At 62.1% G+C, this 21,867-nt stretch overlaps 1 protein-coding gene across 4 annotated transcripts in view; it reads right to left on the minus strand.

Moving 5' to 3' along the window:
• LOC135403322 (nuclear receptor ROR-beta-like) overlaps positions 1–18,893 on the minus strand; it is a 121,938-nt gene extending 103,045 nt beyond the window's left edge. The window contains exons 1-10 of one of the 4 annotated variants that reach the window (XM_064637228.1): positions 12,684–12,949; positions 11,210–11,295; positions 10,971–11,112; positions 10,215–10,628; positions 9,541–9,662; positions 9,155–9,287; positions 8,022–8,129; positions 7,776–7,886; positions 7,152–7,264; positions 5,848–6,322 (exon numbers count right to left, since the gene is read on the minus strand). In XM_064637228.1, coding sequence (XP_064493298.1) covers positions 6,161–6,322; positions 7,152–7,264; positions 7,776–7,886; positions 8,022–8,129; positions 9,155–9,287; positions 9,541–9,662; positions 10,215–10,628; positions 10,971–11,112; positions 11,210–11,295; positions 12,684–12,933 — 1,641 coding nt within the window. In that variant the 5' untranslated portion in view covers positions 12,934–12,949 and the 3' untranslated portion in view covers positions 5,848–6,160. Of the gene's footprint in view, positions 1–5,847; positions 6,323–7,151; positions 7,265–7,775; positions 7,887–8,021; positions 8,130–9,154; positions 9,288–9,540; positions 9,663–10,214; positions 10,629–10,970; positions 11,113–11,209; positions 11,296–12,683; positions 12,959–12,992; positions 13,780–18,702 lie in introns of those variants that run through there. The other 3 variants (XM_064637230.1, XM_064637229.1, XM_064637227.1) reach the window with 3 other exon arrangements.
• Positions 18,894–21,867: the final 2,974 nt, after the last annotated feature.

The raw sequence follows: 21,867 nt of genomic DNA on the forward strand, positions 1-21,867 counted from the left end.
TTTACTTTTCTTCCTTGAAATTTTGTGCGGTGCACACATCTGTGTGTCTACAGAACACACCTCGACAAAAAGGTTTTCATCCATACATTATATTACTTTTTATTTAATGTAATGAAAAATTCAGACAACAGTTTTGTCCTTAAATAAACATTTCTCCCTCCCCTGCCCTCCCTTCCTAAGCTGATTGATCTGAAAGAGGAAATTTTATTTAGGGGTTTTTTTTTCTGGTCCCTTCCAGCCTGAACACTTTTGTTTGGTTTTAGAGCTCCTTAATTCCTTATTTCCATTAGACTCCTTAGGGACTCCTTAGGTAGGGATCCCTCTCCAAGGTCCCAGCTCTCTGAAAATCCTTTAAATCTGGCAATTTATAACCCCAACTGTACTTTAAAAAACCTTTCCAAGCCCTGGGGCTGTGGTTTCTGTCCCAGCACTCCCAGGCTGTGTCAGGCTCACCCCTCCTGGCTGAGCAAATACTGAGGCCTCTCCCTGTAAACTTTCCCTAAAACTTCCCCAAACTCTGCCAAGTTTCCCTAAAATCCACCTCTTGGGGGTCACTGGTTGTGTTTGGCCCCTGCTCTGGGGGGGCTGCCCAGTTTTCCTGGGGGTTGTCCCCAGAAAGGGGCACGGGCAGTGCCACTGGCTCCAGCCCTTCCCAGCTGGGCAGGTGTTTTTTGGGAAGGAAGGATCAGGCCTCCTGCCTCCATCCATCCGGATCCCAGGCACGCAGGGAATATTTTGGGTATAAACCAGTAGAGGTCACTCGGCCCCAGTAAATCCAGCGCTGCTGGACCAGTAAGAGAGGGAGCACGAACTGGGGGAGCCGCGGTGGGGACACCGACCCCCGGTCACCCTCATATCCCAAACTCCTGTCCCGCGGGACAGCCACAGGATCCCATCCTGCCGCCTCTGGCTGGAGGTGTTCGGGCTCCCAGAGCCCACCGGGACCCCCAGACACCTCCTGGATAATTCCCAGCTTCTCCCCTGGAGCTGAAAGGCCATTTTTCCTGAACACGTTTTGTTTAGAGGGCAGCTCTTCACAAGGAATATTGTTAACAGATTCCCTGTACTTTATATTTTTTTCCAAAATACACCAAAGAAACTTGATTTTTTTTTGGGGGGGGGAGGGGGACGGGAAAAGACCTTTTTTAAATGAAAATCAAGTAAAAGTGTCACCGTGTAGCAATTTGATGGGACTGTGGGTGTGACACCCCCAGCTCCAGGTGATCCCTGGGTGCTCCCACATGGACACAGCAGCTCCCTGGACACCCCAGCTCTGCTCCCTCCACCTCCAAAGGGGGTGATGACACCTCCCCACATCTCCACGAGCTGTGCCCTGTTTCTGGCTGTTCCCAGTTCTCTGTAGCAGCCAGGATTTATCCTGCAATATGTGAATTCCACGGGTGGGAACAGGAAAGAGGAGCTGTGCTGTCCCCTGGGAATGACAGCTGGTGAGGCAAAACCCTGGGACTGACTGACCCTGCTGCCCCAAGGACTCCTGATCATCATTCCCCTCTGCTCCACACCTCCAGGACAGTCCAGCTGTGCTGCTGAGGGACACAGCTCTGGATTTGCCCAGGGAGTAGGGAATGGGCACCCAGGGGAGAACTGGAGGGGAAGGAGAGGGAAGGGAGGATGGGATTTGCACGTTTCACACCCAGTGATGCCTTTGGCCCGTCTGCATCCTGACCAGAGAATCACAGAATCCTGAATCTCCTGAGCTGGAAGGAACCCACAAGGTCCATCCAGTCCAACCCCTGCCCTGCACAGACACCCCAACAATCCCACCCTGTCCCTCAGAGCGTTGTCCAAACGCTCCTGGAGCTCTGGCAGCCTTGGGGCTGTGCCCACTGCCCTGGGGAGCCTGGGCAGTGCCCCAGCACCCTGTGGGGGAAGAACCTTTCCCTGAGATCCATCCCAACCCCCTGGCACAGCTCCAGCCCTTCCCTGGGTCCTGTCCCTGGTCCCAGAGCAGGGATCAGCCCTTTGCATCTGAGTCCTGGCATCCTTGCTGTATCCAGGGTGTGCTATCCATGTACCCCTTGTATATCCAGGGCATTCTTTCCTTCCCGGGCCTGGGAACTGTTCGAAAACAAATTCCTGCTGTGCCTGGGCTGTCCCTCATTCCCCCACACATCCCCCCATCCCCCAGACCTGCCCCCAGCCTCCTGCCCCAGGGACAGTCCCTGTCCTCAGCCTGGAGGGGTTGCCCAGATGAAGCCCCTTCCCAGATCTTGGCTCTCCCTCGGAGTGCCCAAGCTGGAGGATGCAGGGAGGGGGCACCGGGAAGTGCTTCCAAGGGCTCTTGGAACACAACACAGGGGTTCTGGGCACAAATCCAGCCTCTTCCCAGCTCACCTCAGTGTCTGCCTGGCGTCAAGGGAACACACAACACCTTCTAACACCTGAAATCTCCCCTTGTGTCCAAACCCTGTGCAGGATGGATGGGACAGTGGGAAGGAATTCTTCCCTGGGAGGGTGGGGAGGCCCTGGCACAGGTTGCCCAGAGCAGCTGTGGCTGCCCCATCCCTGGAAGTGTCCAAGGCCAGGTTGGATCAAAGGAGCAACCTGGGCTAGTGGGAGGTGTCCCTGCCCATGGCAGGGGGTGGAACTGGATGAGTTTTAATGTCCCTCCCAACCCAAACCATTCCATGATTCTGGTCCACCTGGGTCCTGAGCTCATGGGAAAATTAAATGTTTTTTCCATGATTTTAAGAGATTCCCTTCCAGTCTTGCCCTTTGCTAAAATTTAAAATCACTGTTTCCAACATTATTAATTATTTTTTTTTTTTTTGACCTTGCAAAACAGACTTTATTTTTCTTCCTGCAAATTCTGTGCAATATACATCTATGTACCTATAGAACACACCTCAATAAAAAGCTTTTCATCCATACATTATATTACTTTTTATTTAATGTCATGAAAAATTCAGACAACAAGTTTTGTCCTTAAATAAACGTTTCTCCCTCCCCTGCCCTCCCTTCCTAAGCTGACTGGTCCGAAAGAGGAAATTTTATTTAGTTATTTTCTTTTCTTTAAAAAAATAGAAATTACAATCTTACAAGACAGAACATTCAATGAGAACAGAAGCATCTTCCTAAATCTAAAAAGTAAAACATTTCCATAAAACCTGTTGGTATCTACAGGTAGGTGTGTGTGGAGGGTGGTAAATGGAAAGAAAAGGTTTTCCATTTCTTTCTTTCATTCATAAGAGATAAAAAATAACATAAAACCGACTGAAACTTTATATATTTTTCTCTTTTGCACCAACATTCACAAGAATATATATTATATATATTTTTGATCCATTTTTTTATACACAGTGTGAGGGTTCTGCAGGTGGAAATGGACACTCAGCTAAACTGCCAGAGCAAACAAACAAACACGAAATTAATCTTGGTCTGGACAAGAGCCATCGCTGTGAGAGGCTCCCCGGGGCTGTTGGATGGGAAAGCGGCCAAACATCCCATGGCTGGAGGGTTGGAAACATCTCCAAGACGCCAAGGACGGAGCATGGGAGCGATCTGGAGGTCTCGGGGCTCCTGGGCATCATCCCCAGTGGGCACACGCAGCCCTGGCACAGGGAGGGGGAAATCTCCCTTCTTCAGGCATTTCTACCCAGGTTTTTGTCCTTTGCCCTTTCCCTCGATGCTCCTGGAGGCCCAGCGGGGCATGAGGGACCTCAGCACAGCCTTGGCCGCAGCCCTTGCCATCCCTTCCCGGGCATCTCGCCCGTCCCAAGCCAGAAGAAATCACTGAATCGACGTGGAATCACTTTATCCCCTCCCGAGAAATCAGCGAGTCGAGTCGGTTCCGTCAAAGAGAACTTAGAAAGTGCAGGTTCCCCGCGGTTTGGCAGGTCGAGTTACACGTGTCTTTAATACTTCCAGTCTTCCCTAGGTTCCCACGGGGGGGCTTTTTTTATTGCTCAGGATCCAGAACCTCTCCCACGAGGCGGACGCTGTGTCACGAGCCAGGACGAGGCCGCGGCGGCGGCGGGGGCTGTTCCCGAGTTTAAGGTGCTTCCCTGGGCTCTGTGCCGGGTGAAACGGAACCGGTGGTGCTGACGAACACCGAGGGTGAAAACAAGGGGCTGTGCTTTTCTTTTTTTTTTTTTTTTCTCCTCCTTTTCCCCCAAACACTCCAGAAGACCCGTGTCCCTCCGGGAAAGGCGGCGCCGCTGTCCCGCCGCGCCGAGGGCGAGCTGCGAAGCACAGTCCTTTCCATAGGGCGCTTCTCCCGGTGCTGATGCTCCCAAAAAAAAGGCACAACCCTCTGGATGTAAAAGGCAGCGCTGACTTCTCACTTCTGTCAAAGCTTGAGGAGCTGAGAGGGCGGGAAACCAGCGGGGCACGTCCCCAGCCCGGCGGACGAGGACGACACGTTGGCACTCACGTGGGGCCGTGGGAGGGTTGGCAGCCTTTCCCAGATTCCTGGGCTCCAGCAGTGCTGGAGAGGGCTCTGATCTCCTCCAAGGAGCAGTTCAGATGTGGTTCTCAAACCCTGCACAGCCCCCACATTTCCCTCTGCCTTAGGCCGAGGCAGAAATCCCACCAGCGACTCTTCCCAGGTCGAGGTTGGTCCGTGCTCTTCCCTGGGACATCTTTCACTCAAGAGCACGAACGTCCCTGACAACGCCAAGAGAGCTGCTCCTTGAGTTCAAGGGGTGCAGTTGTGGAGCTGAAGGTCTCTGGTTCCCACTCAGAGATGGCCCAAACTGCTGCAGGAGGGGGTTGGGAGCACGAGGGATCAGCAGGAAGCAGGAAGGGGCTCGGGGTTTTAGCCCTTTGTCAGCAGAAACTGGGGCTGCCTCGGAGCAGGGTTTCCCTTGTTTTTGGCATTTGCTGCAGGAGGAGCAGGAACAGGGACGGAAAAAGCCATCTGCAGAGCCACAGAGTCTCTCAAGTGTTCCCACTGCTGAGGACTGTCACAGCATCACCCCACAAATCCTTCCCTTTGTCACCTTTGAGCCTCCCGAGCTTGGAGCAGCAGGTCCCGACCACACCACATTCCTTCCCATCACCCTAATTCCTTGAAGGGAAGGAATAGGGACCTTCCACTTCCCCTTGACCCCAATGGGCAGTTTCTCCCCCTGAAAAGCTCCTAAATCCTGCTAAATAGAGAACAAGCCCCAAAATAACAGTTCTAGGGAGCTCCTTGGGGGGAAGAGCCTGGGTCCAACTCAACCTGCAAGAGCAGCCACATCCGTGCTCCTGGTGGTACCGGCGTGGGAAGGGTGGACCCGGCAGCGGGATGGGGGTGGGTGGAGGAAGGGCCTCAAACCCTCCCCTGGGTGCTGAGCCACGGGGAAATTTTAATGGGCTCGATGAGACAACACCAACACCCAGAGAGCCACCACTGTGGGGACAGGGACAGCCCCGGCACCGCCGGGGTGGAGCAGCTGGAGCCGGGCTCTGCCTGCAGTCACACGGGCTGGGAAAAGCACTGGGGGTGTGGAAAGGTGGCACGAGGCAGGTGGACCTGCCAAATCAGCTCCAAAAAGCCCAGCTGGGTGGGCAGTTGGCCGGGCATTTGGGGAAATGCTGTGATGGAGGACACGGAGGCCCTGCAGAGCTTTTTCCCTGTGGTGTTGGGCGTCCCTTCCCTCGCACCAGCCTCCTCCACGGGAACATCTTGTGCTGAATCCCCCCCCAGCCACAGCCAGGTCTTTCTCAGCCAAGCTCCCGTGGGCTCAATGCACCCCTGGGAGAAGGAATAAACCAAAGGCTCTCCCTTTTCCCTCTCCTCAGCTCCAGCCCACCCCACCCAGCCGAGTCAGCATCGCCCCTTCTTTATCCCAGGTCTTGTGTTTGGGTAAAAAAAAAAACAAAAAACCAAAAAAACAATAATTAAAAAAAAAAAAATCAGAGGTGGAGAGTGCAGCCAGGACAGCAGGACTGCCAGGAGCATCTCCCCTCCCCAGCAGAGATTTCACATTCATTTCACTGGTATGGCAAAGTCCATTTGCTTTTTCCTTCAAGGTGCTTTACATTCAAGAGCTATTGCAACCCACGGCGGGGCCACGGGGCTGGGGGCACCCACAGCCCCCCAGCTTCTCTTGAGTTTGATTGACTTGATTTAAATAAACTGCCCCAAACCTCTGAAGTGCAGTTCGTCTCCAAATTCTGGGGGGCTCGAAGGGCCTCGAGGTGGCTCCCGGCCTTAGCTCTCGCGAGGGTCGCTGTACTGCAGCTCCGAGTTGAAAACCTCCTTGTACAGGGGAGGGAAGTTCATGGCGGTCTCCGGGTGCAGGAGACGGAAAAATTCCAGCTTGTCCAAGTGCAGGTTGCAAATGGTCTTCATCAAGGGCAGCTTGGAAACCATCTGTGGGGAGAGGAGGAGCTGGTGACCCCGCTGGGTTCCCAGCCAGTGTCCCTGTGCCGTCGTTCCCCCTTCCCTGGGGACAAGCAGGAGGGTTTGGGGACCGCTGGGTTCCCACCTGGTGTCCCTTGCCCTGCTGTTCTCCCTCCCTTGGGGAGAATGGACGGGTTTGGGGATGACTGGGTTCCCAACCACTGTCCCCAATGCTGCCATTCCCCTTTCCTTGGGGACAAGCAGGTGGGTTTGGGGACCACTGGATTCCTAATTAATGTCCCTGTGCCATTGTTCCCCCTTCCTTGGGGAAAATGGGTGGGTTTGGGGACCACTGGGTTCCCAGTTTGTGTCCCTTGCCCTGCTGTTCCTGCTGTTCCCCCTCCCTTGGGGACAACGGGTGGGTTTGGGGACCAGTGGCTCTGCCTGGCACTGGGGCACCAGCAGACAGCCCCCCTTTGGGCAGCCTGGCAGCAACGTGGCCTCACCCCCAAACCCACACCTTTCCCCAGGAAAACCGGCACCTGGGAGGGCTCAAGGAGCCCCCAGGGCCCCCTCCCTGCTCCAGCTCCGTGCTGCCCAAAGCATTCCTGAAATGGCTCCTTTTGCCCAAAAAACCTGCTGCCTGCTGCAGTGCCACGCTCAGCAGCCCGGGGCTGCCTCTGCCTGCACTGCCAGGAGATTCACAGCCCCTGGAAAGGGAAATTCTTCTCCTCCTTGGGCAGGTCTGAGCACCCCAGGAACGCCCGTGTGTGGCTCCTGAGCTCTGGTGGAGCCCCGTGCCCCAGCTCAGACACCCCCTGGCACAGCCCCCGCCCGTGCCCCCCTGTGCCAACCCCACCTTCGAGAGCTTGTCCTCAGCGGAGTGTTTCTTCTGGATCTCGTGCTGCAGGGCCACGTAGATCTTGTCCTGCAGCTTCTGCACCTTCTTGGACTCGGTCAGCCAGGGCCGATCTGTGAGGGACACCAGGGCAGAGCTGCCGGGGGGGTCCCTCTGGGATGGTTTTGGGGACAGTGGCATGGCCAGCTGGGCCTCCCTCCATGCCCCCCCCACTGGGGGTGACACAGCTCCTCTCCCCACAGAGGGGGTTTGGCAGACGCATTTTGGGCATTTTTTGCCCCCAACCTCCTTCGCGAGGAACGACTGAGGTCAAACACCAAGGAACCAGTGCCGAGGAAGCTGTGCCAGGGGGGTTGGGATGGATCTCAGGGAAAGGTTCTTCCCCCACAGGGTGCTGGGGCACTGCCCAGGCTCCCCAGGGCAGTGGGCACGGCCCCAAGGCTGCCAGAGCTCCAGGAGCGTTTGGACAACGCTCTGAGGGCCAGGGTGGGATTGTTGGGGTGTCTGTGCAGGGCAGGAGTTGGACTGGATGATCCCTGTGGGTCCCTCCCAGCTCAGGATGTTCTGTGACGGGTCAGCTCTGCCCAGCTGTGCCACGGGGCACCCCTGGGTGCGGGGCTGTACCTGGGGAGAGCAGGACGGCGGCGGTGAACAGGGCGAGCTCCTCGTCTGACAGCTGCAGGCGGCACAGGGTCCTCCCCAGCTCGAAGATGGCTCCGATGAGATCGTCACAGCCTGGGAGGGACAGCGGGGACGTCACTGCCCTGCCCGGCACACCCGGAGAGGAGAGGAGAGGAGAGGAGAGGAGAGGAGAGGAGAGGAGAGGAGAGGAGAGGAGAGGAGAGGAGAGGAGAGGAGAGGAGCTCTTACCAAGCGACTTGAACACCTGCATCCCGCCGAACTTCCCCTCGAAGAGCACGGTGTTGTTCAGGGGGTTGAACGCACGGATCATGCGGATCAGGAGCACCTCGAGGCAACCTGATGTAGGCAGAGAGAGCGCAGACGAGGGCAGGGCAGGGCAGGGCAGGGAAGGTCAAGGGGTTTCCATCATCCCAGGACCAAAGGTAAGAAAGAGGAAAGCCCCCAGTGCACGTTTGAAGTCCAGATTGTTCATTCCCAAGAGCAGAATGGTTATTCCAACAAATCCATTTTGGGTTTTGGGATTGGTTGGGGTTTTTTTTTTTAGGTTTCCAATTGTGACCACAATATTTCACCGAAGGGAAATATTATCCAGTCATTGGCAGAGAGACCGAGGTTGTGGTGGAGCACCGAGAGAGGAGGGGGTGAGAACAAAATAAATAAAAAGAAAATGGGAGGAAGAAATGAAAGAATGAGTTAAACTCCAGCGTGTCGGGCATGGCCAGCTCTGGCTTCGGGGTACAACGTCCTGTTGGGACAGAGGCACGCACCCCCTGTGCTGGGTGAAGCTCTCAGCCCCCAGCCCTGATGAGGAACTGGGAGGCTTTTCCACTATTTTGGGGCTTTTACACATTCAGGTCCCTGGCCTGGGCACGGCATCACCAGCTCAGGCAGATGGGTGGGTGGGGGACATGGGGGTGTGCTGCCATCATCCTCCTCTTCCCAGTCTCTTGCTGGGAGAAGAGGCCAATCCTTTTCTCTTCTCCCTCCCTGCTCCCCTTTGGACTTGGCACCCATTTTCCCAGGGGAAAACCTGCCGTGCTCATTTCCATCCCAGCTGCTGGATGACATTTGGATGAGAGTGACTGGGAGAAAAGCCTCTGCCCAAGGCAGCCACTCCCCATGTCCCCTCCCCGCACCACCACCCCTACACACGACCTCCAGCTCCTTCCAGCCCAGCCCTGGCAGAGCTGGGGCAGGAGGGAGGGGAGGCTCCGAGAGGAAAGCACCAGCCAAGAGAAGAGATGGGATACACCTTTGGCACCAAGGCTGCTGCTGGGAGAGGTGTTGGGGACATGGGAGGGACAGTGGGGACACAAGGGGGGTGGCAGGGACGCGAGGGGGGCGGTGGGATCCCCCCTTACCGGCTTTCAGGAGGATGATCTGGTCGTTCTGGCAGAGCTCCATGAAGCCGTCGATGCGCTTGGCGAACTCCACCACATACTGGATGGCGTTGGAGATCTGCAGCGAGCACTGCTGCCACATGGCCTCGCAGCTCTGCGGCACAGGGACGGCCTCAGGCTGTGCTGCCCCCTCCCCACCACACCGGCTGGGCAGGGGAGGGACCCCCGTGCCGTGCCAGGCGTGGTGGCATCAGGACACCCGGGGCAGGAGCTGCCACCACACCTTCCCCCCAGCACTGGGCTTTTGCAGCTCCCAAAGCACTGAAGGACCCTCCTCGCCTTCACCCCCAGCCCAGGTGACGCTGGCTGTGCTGGGGGGCCGTGGGGGCCGTGGCAGTGGCACTCACCTTGCTCTGCAGGGCACGGACCTCCTCGGGGGAGTAGAGGCTCCAGGCCAGGCGCTTGAGCTCCTCCGTCGTGTACTGGCACGTCTCCAGGTGAGACTTCACCACGTTCTGGGCCACCCGGTCTGCAAGGTGGGGACAGTGCTGGTGAGCCCCCTGCCCCCACACCCCACACCCGTCCTCTCCTGGGTGTCCTGGGGGGCTGCCGGGGCTGGGGGCTGGAGGGGGAGAGGGACTCGGTGCGGTGTCACGGGGGTGTGAGCACAGACAGAGTGTTGGGGGCTGTCCCCAAGGCACAGCAGGGGATGTTCCACACAGTCTCAGGTGTGCTGAGCTCCATCCGTGCTCAGCCTGGAGGGTTTGGGGCTGCTCTGAGAGCCGAGGCCGGGTCAGTCCCTCACTATCATAGAATAAAACCCCAGAATGGTTTGGGTTGGGAGGGACCTCGAAGCTCATCCACTGATCCACCCTGAAGCTCATTCCACCCCCCTGCCATGGGCAGGGACACCTTCTGCTATCCCAGGTCGCTCAGGGTGTGCCTGGTGTGGGCACCCAGAGCTGGATGTGTCCTGCAGGGTGCTGGGGTGGCCCCGAGCACCGTCCCCAGGGCTGCACAACCCCACATCCCTCCGGGGCTGCACAACCCCACATCCCTCCGGGGCTGCCCCGGTGCTCACCGATCTCCAGCACGGAGATGTCGGGGGGCAGCTGCCCCCCCTCCAGCGCCCCGTGGGCGAACAGGGCCGGCTCCAGCATCAGCTCGTAGATGGACTCCTGCTTGATGAGCGTGGCGTCGGCCACGTCCAGGCTGGACTGGTCGGGCGAGGGCTGTGCCGAGGCCAGCAGGTCCAGGTTGTAGTAGGTGCTGCTGCCGTCGGGGGTGAGGGGGAAGTCGAAGAGGAGCCCGTCGGACAGTGTGGAGATGTCGTCCAGGTCCGAGAGCCCGCTGCTCACGCTCGTGGTGTAGACGCGGCTCAGGGGCTCGGGCTCATCCTTGGTGCCCCCGCTCTGCTCCTGGCTCTGCTGGTGCTTCTGCACCTCGGCGTAGAGGCTGTCCCGCTGCTTCTTGGACATGCGGCCGAACTTCACCGCTGCCCCGGGAGAGACGCGGCCGTGTCAGGGCAGCCTCGCCCCGGAGCAAAGCCGGGACCACCCCCCCGCCTGGGAAGGGTCCTGACCCCCGGGGCAGCCGCTGTACGAGCCCTGAGAGGGGCAGGGACCCCGCCGGCTGCACCCCCCGCCCCAGACCAACCCTGGGTCGAGCAGAACAGACCCGACTGAATCGACTTCCCGCGGAAAACGCGAAAGCGTTTCTCGCTTCCCAAACCCTCCTTGCGCCGCGCCGGCCCCGCGGGGGGAGCACCTTCATCCCGACAGCCCGACCGGCTCCGCGGGGGAGCAGACGGCCCCTGGGGACCCCGGGCACGGCTCACCGTCGCGGGACATGCCCAGCGCCAGGCATTTCTGCAGGCGGCAGTGCTGGCAGCGGTTGCGGTTGGTGCGGTCGATCAGGCAGTTCCTCTGCCGGGAGCAGGAGTAGCTGGCGTTGTTCTGCTGGCTCCTCCGGAAAAAACCCTGCGCGGGGACGGGACGGGTTGGGAAAGGGCCCGGCTGGAATGCCAGGCCCCCGCAGCTGCCCCCACCCGCCGGCAGCCGCCGTCCCCGGGCTCACCTTGCAGCCCTCGCAGGTGATGACACCGTAGTGGATCCCTGAGGACTTGTCTCCGCAGATCTTGCACGGGATCACCTCGATTTGGGCTGGGGAGGAGGGGGAAGGGGGGAAAACCGCGGGGGTTAATGGTGGTAAACGCTGAGCAGGAGGAGGGAGCTGGACCCCTCTCCACGACAGCACCTGGGGAAACTGAGGCACGAGAGTTGGACCCACCGGCAGCTCAGCCCTTCCTGCAGCCCCTGCAAGGACGCTTCCACCTCAGAGAGGTCCTCAAGAAGGCTCACACAGGGTGTGGGATACCCCCATCTGCTCCCCCATCCCCTCCAGCAGCACGAGACAGAGTAGGAAAGGCCTTGGAGCCGGGAGAGCACAGGATGTTTGTGCACCAGCCTGCCCAGGACCCTGTTTTGGAATCATTCCCCTTGCTCTTTAACCAGTGTGTGCACCAGGACAGGGACACCCTTTGCACAGGGACCATCCCCATCCCTGCAGCTGTGGATGCTCTCCTGCCACAGAGCTGGACCAAGCAGAGGGTCTGGGCCCTCCCCATCCCCCCAGCAGCTCCTCTGAAACCCAGGACCGATATAGCCATCCCCAGCTCAAGGTCCCGGCCCCCTTCCCCCCGCAAATCCGCTTCCCTCCCCGCTTCTGCTTCGCTGGCACTGAGCTGCTAATAGGCTTCGTCCTCCTCATTTTCCAGCTGCCCCAGATCTGCGCCGGCTCTGCCCTCCCCACGCACGCCGGGGGGGACGCAGGGCACCCCCGGGACTCGTACGTGCCTCCCGGCATCTCTGCACCCTCTAATCCCCGCCGCAGCCCCCACCCCCCGGCCGGGCTCAGCCGGCGCTGCTCTCGAGGGCGCTGGGCAGGCGCCGCCGCGCCAAAATAACCCCCACGGCCAGATTATGGTTATTTCCAATCTCCTGGGCCTGTGCAAATCCCCGCTCGGGTAATTCCCTTCTGCCTCTCTTCTCCCCCGGGAGCCATCGGCTCTGGGAGAGGGATGTGTTTTGTGGGGCCGTCTCCGTGAGGGACAGTCCCAGTGCTCGGCCAGTGCCACTGCCCCCGGCACCCAGCGGTGTCCTGGGGTCCCTCAGTGATGCAGGGGGGGCTGGGCTGGGGCAGTGGAGTCTCCCTGGGCACAGGGGCAGCCAAGCTGTCATCAGTCCCCCAGGGCTGCCTTCGGTCCTCCATGGATGTTCTCAGTCCCCCAGGGATGCAGTTGGTACCCCCAGGGGTGCAGCTGGTATCTCCAGGATGCAGTTGGTACCCTGGGGATGCTCAGTCCCCCGGGGATGGCATTGGTCCCCCCCAGGGCTGCCATTACTGACCCTCTGGGGGAGGTTTGCTCCCGGCCACGATGGGGAAGGACTCGCTCCAAACCCGGGTGCAAGTGAGGGATGGATCCCTCCTGCATCCACTGCCTCACTGCTCAGGTCCTGCCCCGAATGCACCAGGTGATTTGGGGGTTTACCCTTCCTTCCTGAGGCTGCTGAGCCGGGCTTCTCCCAGGGCTGTGTGTTGTTCCCCTCAGACTCAAGGTGGTCACATTCCTGCCCCAGCCCCTCCCCAAAGCTGCTGCCTGCACCTCTGCTGTGGTTCTGGGCCTGGGGCAGCAGAGCTGGCAGGAATGGGCAGGGAACAGGCAGGGATGGCCAGGGCATCCTCACAGCCCCCTCAACTGCACTGGCATCACAGCCCCTTTGGCAGGGGGATGGAGGCATCGACGGAGGCCCTGTGTGCCCACCCCCAAACCACCACCCGGCTCCGATGACCGACACACCCTCCAATTCCCTGGATCCTGCTGCCACCTTCACCCACGCCGCCGGAAAGGGGATGCAACCCGCAAACGGCGGGGACCCCTCCCCGCCCCGCCGCCCTGCCCCAAGCCCTGCCCCGACCGCCCGGATGGGACAGAGAGGTGGTGGCATCGCGGGGGGCACAGGGAGGGGGTGCCACCCCCGGCAGGAAGCGGCGTCGGCTCGTTATGCAACGTTAATTGCAGCCGCCGGCAGCGCGGGTGATGCATCGCGGGCGCCGCGCCCTCACGCCCGCGGCCGATACTCCCGGTACCCGGAATTACCGGCAACGGGCTGAGCTCGGCCTGGCACCCACCGGCACCCACCCGGCAGAGCCCGGCGGTGCCGCTCCGTGTGCCCCACAAAACCCACCCGAGGTTTTGTGTGATACCGATGCTTCGTGTGATGCCGATGGCCAAACCCTGCCCTGCACCCACAGAGGGAGGGGACCCCCGAGAGCCCCCCGGAGCCAGAGCTAAGAGTGCGTGGGGATGATGCTGCCCTGGCTCCTCCTGGCGAAGGAGAAGCCCTTCGACCGCCCGCAGCCGTTTGGGGCTCTAATTACCATCCTGCTAATTACCCGGCCGTGCCCGCCACCGGCACCTGACCCGCTCGTAAGACGTTCGCCCCAAATAACTGACGTCGATCCGCGGCCGTAACCCCGGCGATGGCAATTACAGCCCAGGACGGCGCTTAATTGCTGCTCGGATCGTAAGCCCGGGCTGAATCACCGGCTCGGCTCCCTCGGCGTCCCCTCGTGCCGCGGCCACGTCCCCCCCGGGACCCCCGGGGCTGCCAGACCATCTCCCCTGGGACCCTTGAACACCCCCCTGGGGCGAACCCAGCAGGACAAGGAGGGATGTGGGCGCTGGTGGGGTGGCCACAGCAGCACCCTGTATCCTCCAAATCTCACTGTGAGAAGGGGGAAACATCACAGCAGACCCCACACTCCGGGTGTGCCCCCCTTCCCCGTGCCTCAGTTTCCCCACGGGAGCACTTGGCTTCTCCTCCCACCACAACCCTGCGAGCATCAGCCACGCTGTGCAAACGGGGGTCGTTTAGGTGGGGGAGAACCCCTTCCCCCCGCCCGGGGGGGCAGGAAGGGAAACTGCACCCTGGGGCCAACGGGGCTAAGATAGGGAGCAGGGGGAAAAAAAACAACAAACCAAAACCAAAACCAAAGGGTTAAAAAAATAAATAACAATGATCCGCAGCCGGCAATTAAAATGTCCCGGCGGTGGTATTTGCTCTCCTCCCACTGTAAACACTTCTTGCCCAACTCCCGGCCCGCTGCCACCGGCCGGCCCTTATGTAAGTGGCCCCGTGGGCACGGTCCGGCCACGGGGCTCGGCCGTGGCGGGGCGATGCCCCCCGGTCCGGCGGCTGCGCCGCGCTCGGAGCCATCCTGTCCCACTGACACACTTTTCTGCCCGTGGCCACGCGCTTGTGTAACCGCGGCCGTTAACCCTTCCCGGGGCCGAGCCGGGGCTCGGGGGGGCACCCCCACCTCCCGCCGCCGGGGAGGGGGATTTTGGGGCGTTTTGGGGTGACCCCTCCAGCTGGGGACACGTGTTTGCCGTGCTGAGCCGCAGCGCTCTGTGGGGACACGGGGCTGTCCCTGCACAGCCCCCAGGTCTCCTGTCACCCCCCCGGACCCGGCCATGTGTCCCCTCCAGCCCAGCACCGCTTGGCCCGGACCAGGCTGGAGGCTCTGGTGGTTTCGGCAGAGCCAGAGCCGCCCTCCCCGGAGCAGGACTCGGCCTTCGTCCCGCGCCGGCACACCCTCCCCTCCATCGCCTCCGCCCCGAGGGCGGGCATCCCTCCCGCACCTCAAAACAAAACAAGGCAGGCCCTGCAGGATCCGGCTACGAGGGCCCGGACCCCTCCTCTGCGGTGCAGAGAGGATGGTGGCCCCATCCTCATCCTCCCCCATCCCTCCCCTCGGCCATATGATCTCACTGCTGTGGGGGAATCACCCCAAAACCCTCAGCACCCCACTGAGCCCCAGGACGTGCTGCAACCTCACTGCTGCTGGAGGCTTTTTGGAGCCACCCCCCCTCCCAGCAGCTCTGCTGGGCGCCTCCAGCTTGGAGGTGAGGACTCCTGGGAGGGGGTGTTTTGGGGGGCACTGGCAGGTCCCTGTCTGTGCAGTCCCCCAGGACAAACCTGCACCCCCTCACCCCACGGGGCTGGTGGCAGGATATGGCCACCCCCTCCCTTGGGGTGCCACCTGAGTCCACGGTGCCCCTTGCCAGAGGCAGGGGATGAGCATCCCAGCTCCGAGTGTTCCGGAGGTGGCTCCGTGCCCCTGTGGCCACCCCTGCCCCCAACACCCCCCGGCTGCCGGGGCAGGCGCTTCCCCAGGGCCCTGGCTCATTACCCAGCGAGCCTGCTGGGAAGGGAGGTCCGTGCCCCATCCCGCTGCCGCGCGGTCGATGCCGCGGGGCGGGCACCTCCGGTAATGAGCAGCAGCCCCGCAGCCCCCGGCACCCCCGCCCCGGCCAAGGGCACTGGGATGCTCCCACGCTTCACCACCACCGTCCTCCCCCCTCCCAGGGGGTTCAGCATCCCCGGTGCACCCTGAGCAGGGGACGAGGCCGGGCTGCACAGGGACACGCAGGGACCTACAATGCCACCCCATCTCCCCGTCCCTTCCCTAAAACCCAGCTCTGCTCCTGCGTCTCCTGCAGCAACCTCTGACCCTGGGAGCGACTGCTCTTCCCCACAGCCTCCAACAGCAGTTGTGTTTTGGGACAGTGGCTGTGGGGTGGGAATAAATAAGGAAATAAAGGGAATTATCACTCCATTACATCTGCTGATGGCTTTGCTTTTAACCAGGCTCCTGTGCTGCAGCACCCCGGGGTCTCCCACACCCCGGCATTGGGGCCATGGCTGCTGGCAAATCCCATCCCCATCCCAGGGAACCCCAAAGAAGCCAGGCCCATGCTGGATGTTCACAGCCCCAGCTCCAGGAGCAGGGGCAGCAGCAGCACCAGGGCCATGCAGGCAATAAGGAAAATTGAGATGACACAACTGCGGCCCTGAGCCAGGCTGGGGTGATGGAGGTGGGAACTGGTTTCCTAATTGATTAGCAAAGATTTCCTGGAAACTTTGGGCCAGAACACAGCTCAGCTGCTCTCACCCTGCCCCAGGACAACCTTTGGCAACCTTCCCTCGTGGCCACGTGGCCAGGGGGCTTTGCATGCGCCCCAGTGCCCAGCGAGGTGCTGTTTTTCCCTGTCCGTGGTGCAGTGTGTGTCTCCAGCTGGGAAGTCGTGGTGTTGGGTGGGCGACGTGGCTCACCCACGGCCGCCCAGCCCCTGCCCCGGCCGCTCCGGTTCAGCAGCTCCCGTGCCACGCAGCAGCGTGCCAAGGCCAGCCCCGGTGGCGCAGGACGCAGCCCTTTGCACTTTGGCTGGCGCAGAAGGATGGCAAAGGTGAGGCAGCGGGGAGGGGGACCTGCTGCCAGCCCGGGGTGGGGACAAACCGGGCTGCGGAGGGAGAACCCCTCCAGCCCTGCGGCTAAATCGGGGGGAATTATCTCCCTGGGGCTAAATAAAGGCAGGAGAGCAGCTCTGCTCGCCACATCCGATAAACCCGGCGAGATTTAGACATTAGCAGCTCTTTAAATAGCCGAGTTCAAAGTTAAACGTGACAGGGAGGAGGGAACAGGGGAGGAGGACGGCGTGGGGCCAGGGACCACCATCTCCCCAACACCGCGTTTCACCCTCCGGGCGCTGCCCCTCCCTGGGGTTATCAGGGTCGAGGATCCCAAATCACGTCTGTGCCACTCAGGACCCCACAAAGCCGGAGTTTTTGCTCCTCCGGGCTCATTTTTGGGAAGTGACAGGCGCAGCCCTCCCGCGGTACCGGGGACAGGGGCAGCCGTCGTGCCGGGAGGGCCGGTGGGTGCCGGCCGCCCTCGGCCGCGCCGGCGAGTGCACGCCGCCGAAACGGGCAGGGAAGCTCCTCCTCCGCCCTCTCTGATTTTTCCAATGACAGATCTAGGTCACTAGGACAAGTCGCAAAGGCTGCCGAGCCACCGCACGCTGCTCGCCACGCTGCTTGCAAAACAAGTGAGCAGGAGGGCTGGAAACAGTGTAGGATTATACAAGGCAAAGCCTCTGCCCCGGCCCCGGTGCGTCCGCGGCGCAGGGAAGGACAGGGGCGAGGAGCTGCTGTGGCCCCCCGGGGAATGGGGCAGAGCAGGGGTGGGTTTGGGGAGGAAAATGGAGATTGAGACAATTTGGCGTCGCCATGCGGCATTCGGGCTTCGAGAGATGAGGACGCAGGACTGCGGGAAGAACACCTCACTGGGGGAAACGGTGGGATATCGGGGGGTTTGGCCCTAAATGAGGGTCAGCACGCAGTAATGGGGGGGGGGAGAAGGAAAAAAATTATAAAAAAAGGAAAAGTTCACCCAGTTGCTAATTAAGCTGGTGCCGGCTGTGCGAGTGCTACGTAAGAGCCAGCAGTGCCGGTAATTAGGCAGGCGTTAATGCTTCCCTCCGCACCAATAAAGGTGAAATCCCGGGATGTGGCGGGGCGGGAAGGGGGATGTGGGGGGCTCACCTCGGCCTCGCCCGCCCCGGCCCCACCGTTACACAAGAGTGCGGCAGAACCACAGCGCCCGCAGGAAACAGGGGCTGAGGAGCTCGAGGATGAGCCTCCTGGTACCTACACCCCACAGGGCACCCCCAAAACACACCTATGGAGGGGCACCACAGAGTGCTGGGGTGGCTTTAAAGGGGGGATGAAAACCCCAGCCCAGGGCGGGAGGTCCCAGCAGCTCTGTAGGAACAGAGCTGGGTTTGGCCACCACTGCGTCACCACCACCAGGCCCCAGTGGATCATCCCGCTGGAGCCTTCCTCCCTCCATCCTCCTCCTCCCCTCCGCCTGATTGGCAAAGCAGAGGGGTGACAAGTAGGAATTGCCTTTCATAACGGGAATAACCAGGCAGGTGCTGGCGCGACTCATCCCTGACCAGGACAAGGGGCACCCAAAATTTCACCTGGTCCTTTGCCCGTCCTCGCAGGCGCCTCCCAAACTGCCCCCCGCGCCGTGAGGAGGGGGAAAAGGGGGGAAAAAACCCACAATAAATCCAGCCCTGGTGGGACCAACATATTGAAGAGGAGATTAAGGGGTTTAGTGCGAGGAAAAGCTTAAGAGCGGGTTTAAGCCGGCGTCGGAAAGCGAAGCAAAATAAACAAGAATTTTATTCCTAACGGAGGGGGAGCTGGAGGAGGCAGAGCGGTTTGGTGAGGGTTCCCTCCTGGTCCCCCTCCGCGGAGCTGGTGCAAGTCCCCCCTTGTCCCTTTCCAGCGGGGCTGATGCGGGTCTCTCCCGTGTCCCCGTTGGGGCTGGCGCGGCTCCCATCCCCCTCCGCGGGGCTCGTGCGGGTCCCCCCTTGTACCTCTCCGGCGAGGCTGACGCGGGTCCCCCCTTGTCCCTGTCCGCTCTGACGCCGAGTCTCCCCCGTCCCGCTCCGTGGGGCTGCCGCGGGACCCCCGTCCCTCACCGGCGGGGTTGATGCGGGTCCCCCCGTCCCCCCGTCCGGGCCGACGCCGGGTTCCCCCCGTCCCCCTCCGCGGGGCTGATGCGGGTCCCCCCGTCCCCCACCGCGGCCAACTTGCGCCGCTGCCCCCGCGGCCGCGCGCTCCGGTCCCCCCGCGCCCCGAGCCCCCCGGACCCACCTCGCATCGTGTCCGCCGCGGTCAGGGCGCCGGGGGGCGCATGGGGGGGCGCGGGGGTCCGGAGCGGCGCGGGGCGCGGCGGGGAGCGCAGGCACCGGGAGGCACCGGGCGGCACCGGGAAGCACCGGGCGGCACCGGGCGGCTCTGGCACCTGCCCCTCCGCCGCGCCGTGACCCACTTCTGCCCGAGCATGCGGCCGTTCACATGACGAGCCCGCCCCGCCCCCCCAAATCGGTTTCACTTCCAGCCCCACCTCCTGCCCTTCGTCCTCCTCCTCCTCCTCCATCCCCATCCCCGCCGCTCCGGCGCTCGGCGCTGCGCGGCCGCTGCCGGCGCCTCCCCGGGACCGGGGGCTGCGCGACCCCCGCCCGGCCGTGGCCGCGGGTTGCCCGGCGCTGCCCCCCGGCGCTGCCCGCCCCCGGGAGGGCCGTGCCGGTGCCCGTCCTGCCCCGGCTCGCCCAGGCACGGGGCCGGCTGCGTGTCCCGCTGAATCACCGCTCCCTCGCCTCACCGCGCTCCCGCGCAGCCCCGCTGTCCCCGCCGGGGACCCCGCTGGGCGCAGGGACCCCACAGCCCCCCGGCTGGACAGGGCGGGGGCTCTGCCCGAGGTGCAGCACCCTGTGCTTGGGGGATGTGGGGAGCGCCGGGACCCCCGTGCAGGGGGGCACAGACGCTCAGGTCCGAGGGGACATTCTGGGAGACCTGCGGGTCAAGAAGGGCGCCATGGAAGCAGTGGGAAGCTTGGGAGGTGGCAGCGAGGCATTCCCACCCTGTCCCTCGTGCTGGGATGCACACAGGTGGCTGTGGGGCTCCAGGTTGTGCCCTGGGTAAGGGAGGAAAAAAGTGATAGTGGCCCTGGACCCCAGCTGGGATGGTGGCCGTGGGGTGGCCCCGGACCATGCAAAGCAGCCTCGCGGTGTAGGGCCGGACGTATCGGCACGGGGCAAAGTCCCCTGGCTGGGGTTTGTGGTGTGACTCTTGCACCAGGTCACCAGAGTCCTCCTGGCGCCACATCACGGGGTGGAGATGCCTGGTCCCAGTCACGCTGGGCCAGGACTCAGGTGACAGGGATGCAGCTGGTGCTCAGCAGTGCCCAGGGACACCCGGCTCCTGGGGACAGTGGCACTGGCCTGGAGACCTGCTGTGTGCAGAGAGGGCATCTCCCATGGGCATGAGCACAATATCCACCATGGACATGGACCTGGTATCCACCATGAGCATGGATGTGGGATCTACCATGGGCATGAGCATGCCATCCACCAGGGGCATGGACCTGGCATCCACCATAGCCATGGAACGTGGCATCTACTGTGGGCGTGAGCATGGCATCAGTCATGGCCAGGAGCAAGGCATGGCCTTGGCCACCACATCAGCCACGGGCATGGAGGTGACACCCACCACAGGCACAGATGCAGCCGCCATCACCACACTCGTGGCATCGCTGCCTCCTCCCTGGACTCCCCCCTGCCCTCGCAGCTTGGCCCTGAGGGGGCACCTCAGCCCCCAAACCCTCAAACTAAACCATTTAATGGCAGCTGAAGAGGGCGATTTCAGCCCACATCCACCCCAAGGGCTGGGCAGAGCGGGGGGTGCAGGGGTGCCCGAAGGCTCCCCCACCCGCTCTGGTGCAGGGGCTGAGCCGTGGGGGCACTCTGGGTGCTCCCACCCGTGTCACCGCCTCGCTCAGCCCCGGCGCTGTGCCGGGGAGGGGGACACGGGCTGGGGGTGGAGGGGGCCGGGCCTCCCGCCGCGCTCCAGTGCTGCTGTCTGACACGATTTCGCTGATGGCGATCGGGAACGGGTTCGCTGCTCTCGCCGGTCGGATTCGCTCCTTCCTCCCGGCTTTCCCTCCCTCCTCCCCCGCGCTCCGCATGGATGGGCACGCAGACGGGACGCGGGGCGACGGCTCGTTACAGGCTCCGCTTCCAGCGCGGCTCCTGCGAGCGCAGCCCCGGATGGAGCCGGGAATCCCACCCCGGCACGTCCCGGGCAGGGGCAGCCCCGGTACCGTCCCCGGGGGTCACGGGAGCTGCCCGAAGGAGGTCACCCTCATTAGCCCCATTTCAGATGGGGAAACTGAGACCGGGAGCAACGCGGTGACTCCTCGTGGCACGCGGGGTCCGGCCCCTCGCCCCTCCCAAAAAGGCGGTCGCCGATTGCCGCTGTTGGGACAGTCGCGGCCGAATCGCGCCAGAGCGAGCGAAAATACTCCCCGAGCGCTCGGCGCAACCCAAAAGTATGAGGTTACATAAGCGGCACCACACCTCCCGTGAGCAACGCGGGACCCACGCACCCATCCACGCACCGCTCCCGCCGCCGGGCCCTTAACCCTTCCCGTGCGGGGCCCAGACCAGCACACAGAGGCGTGGGCACGGTCCGGCGGAGCAGGAGATGCTGCAGAGGCACCCGAGCGGGTGCTGCAGCTCTGGGACCCGGCCCCGTGGGTTTGGGGCCACGGGGGGGAGGTGGAGAGGCTACAGCAGAGCAGGACCCCTTTTCTCGTGAGCAGGGTCTCACCCCATGGACTCGGCCAGGTTTAAATTGGAGTCCTGATGCCACCAAAGCCAGAAGGAGGTGGAGCCAGTTCACTGATTGTTGAGCCCCTGGAGTAGCATTCGCTCCTGAGAGAGGAATGACCTCCCCTCCCCTTGCCCAGGGCTGTTTTGGCTGTGGCAGCACTGGAGGTCACTGAACCTCCCCTACAAACCATGTCCCCCTCCCCAGGCTGTTGGGGGAGCTGGTGCTGCTCTGCTCTCAGCCCCTCACCCCAGGACCCACCAGGGCCATTCCCGGTGATGGGAAGCAGCAGGAACGGAGGGACCAGAGCTGCCATCGGTGACTGGGTGCTGCCAGACCCCGACTCAGTGCCAGGAGCTGCACCCCTCGAGACAGTGCTGGGGGACAAGTCCAGCAGGGCTGGATCCAGCCCATCACAGGTGGCACCAGCAGCCCTGGGCATCAGCGGCACGGGAAGGACTCGGCCACTGGGAAGAGATAAGAAGCAAAAACTGCCACTCGCCACCATCCAGCCCTTCTCCTCCTCCTCCCCGGACTGGCTTCACCACCAACTCCCTGTGGTCAGGGCTAGGGCACTGCCAGACATTGAAGTTGGCACCACTGGCACGACTCCGTTGCCAGGATCGGCCCAGTCGGCCCCTGGCTGGC

The sequence above is a fragment of the Pseudopipra pipra genome, chromosome 27 (assembly GCF_036250125.1).
Source record: "Pseudopipra pipra isolate bDixPip1 chromosome 27, bDixPip1.hap1, whole genome shotgun sequence".
In the NCBI taxonomy this organism is placed as follows: domain Eukaryota; kingdom Metazoa; phylum Chordata; class Aves; order Passeriformes; family Pipridae; genus Pseudopipra; species Pseudopipra pipra.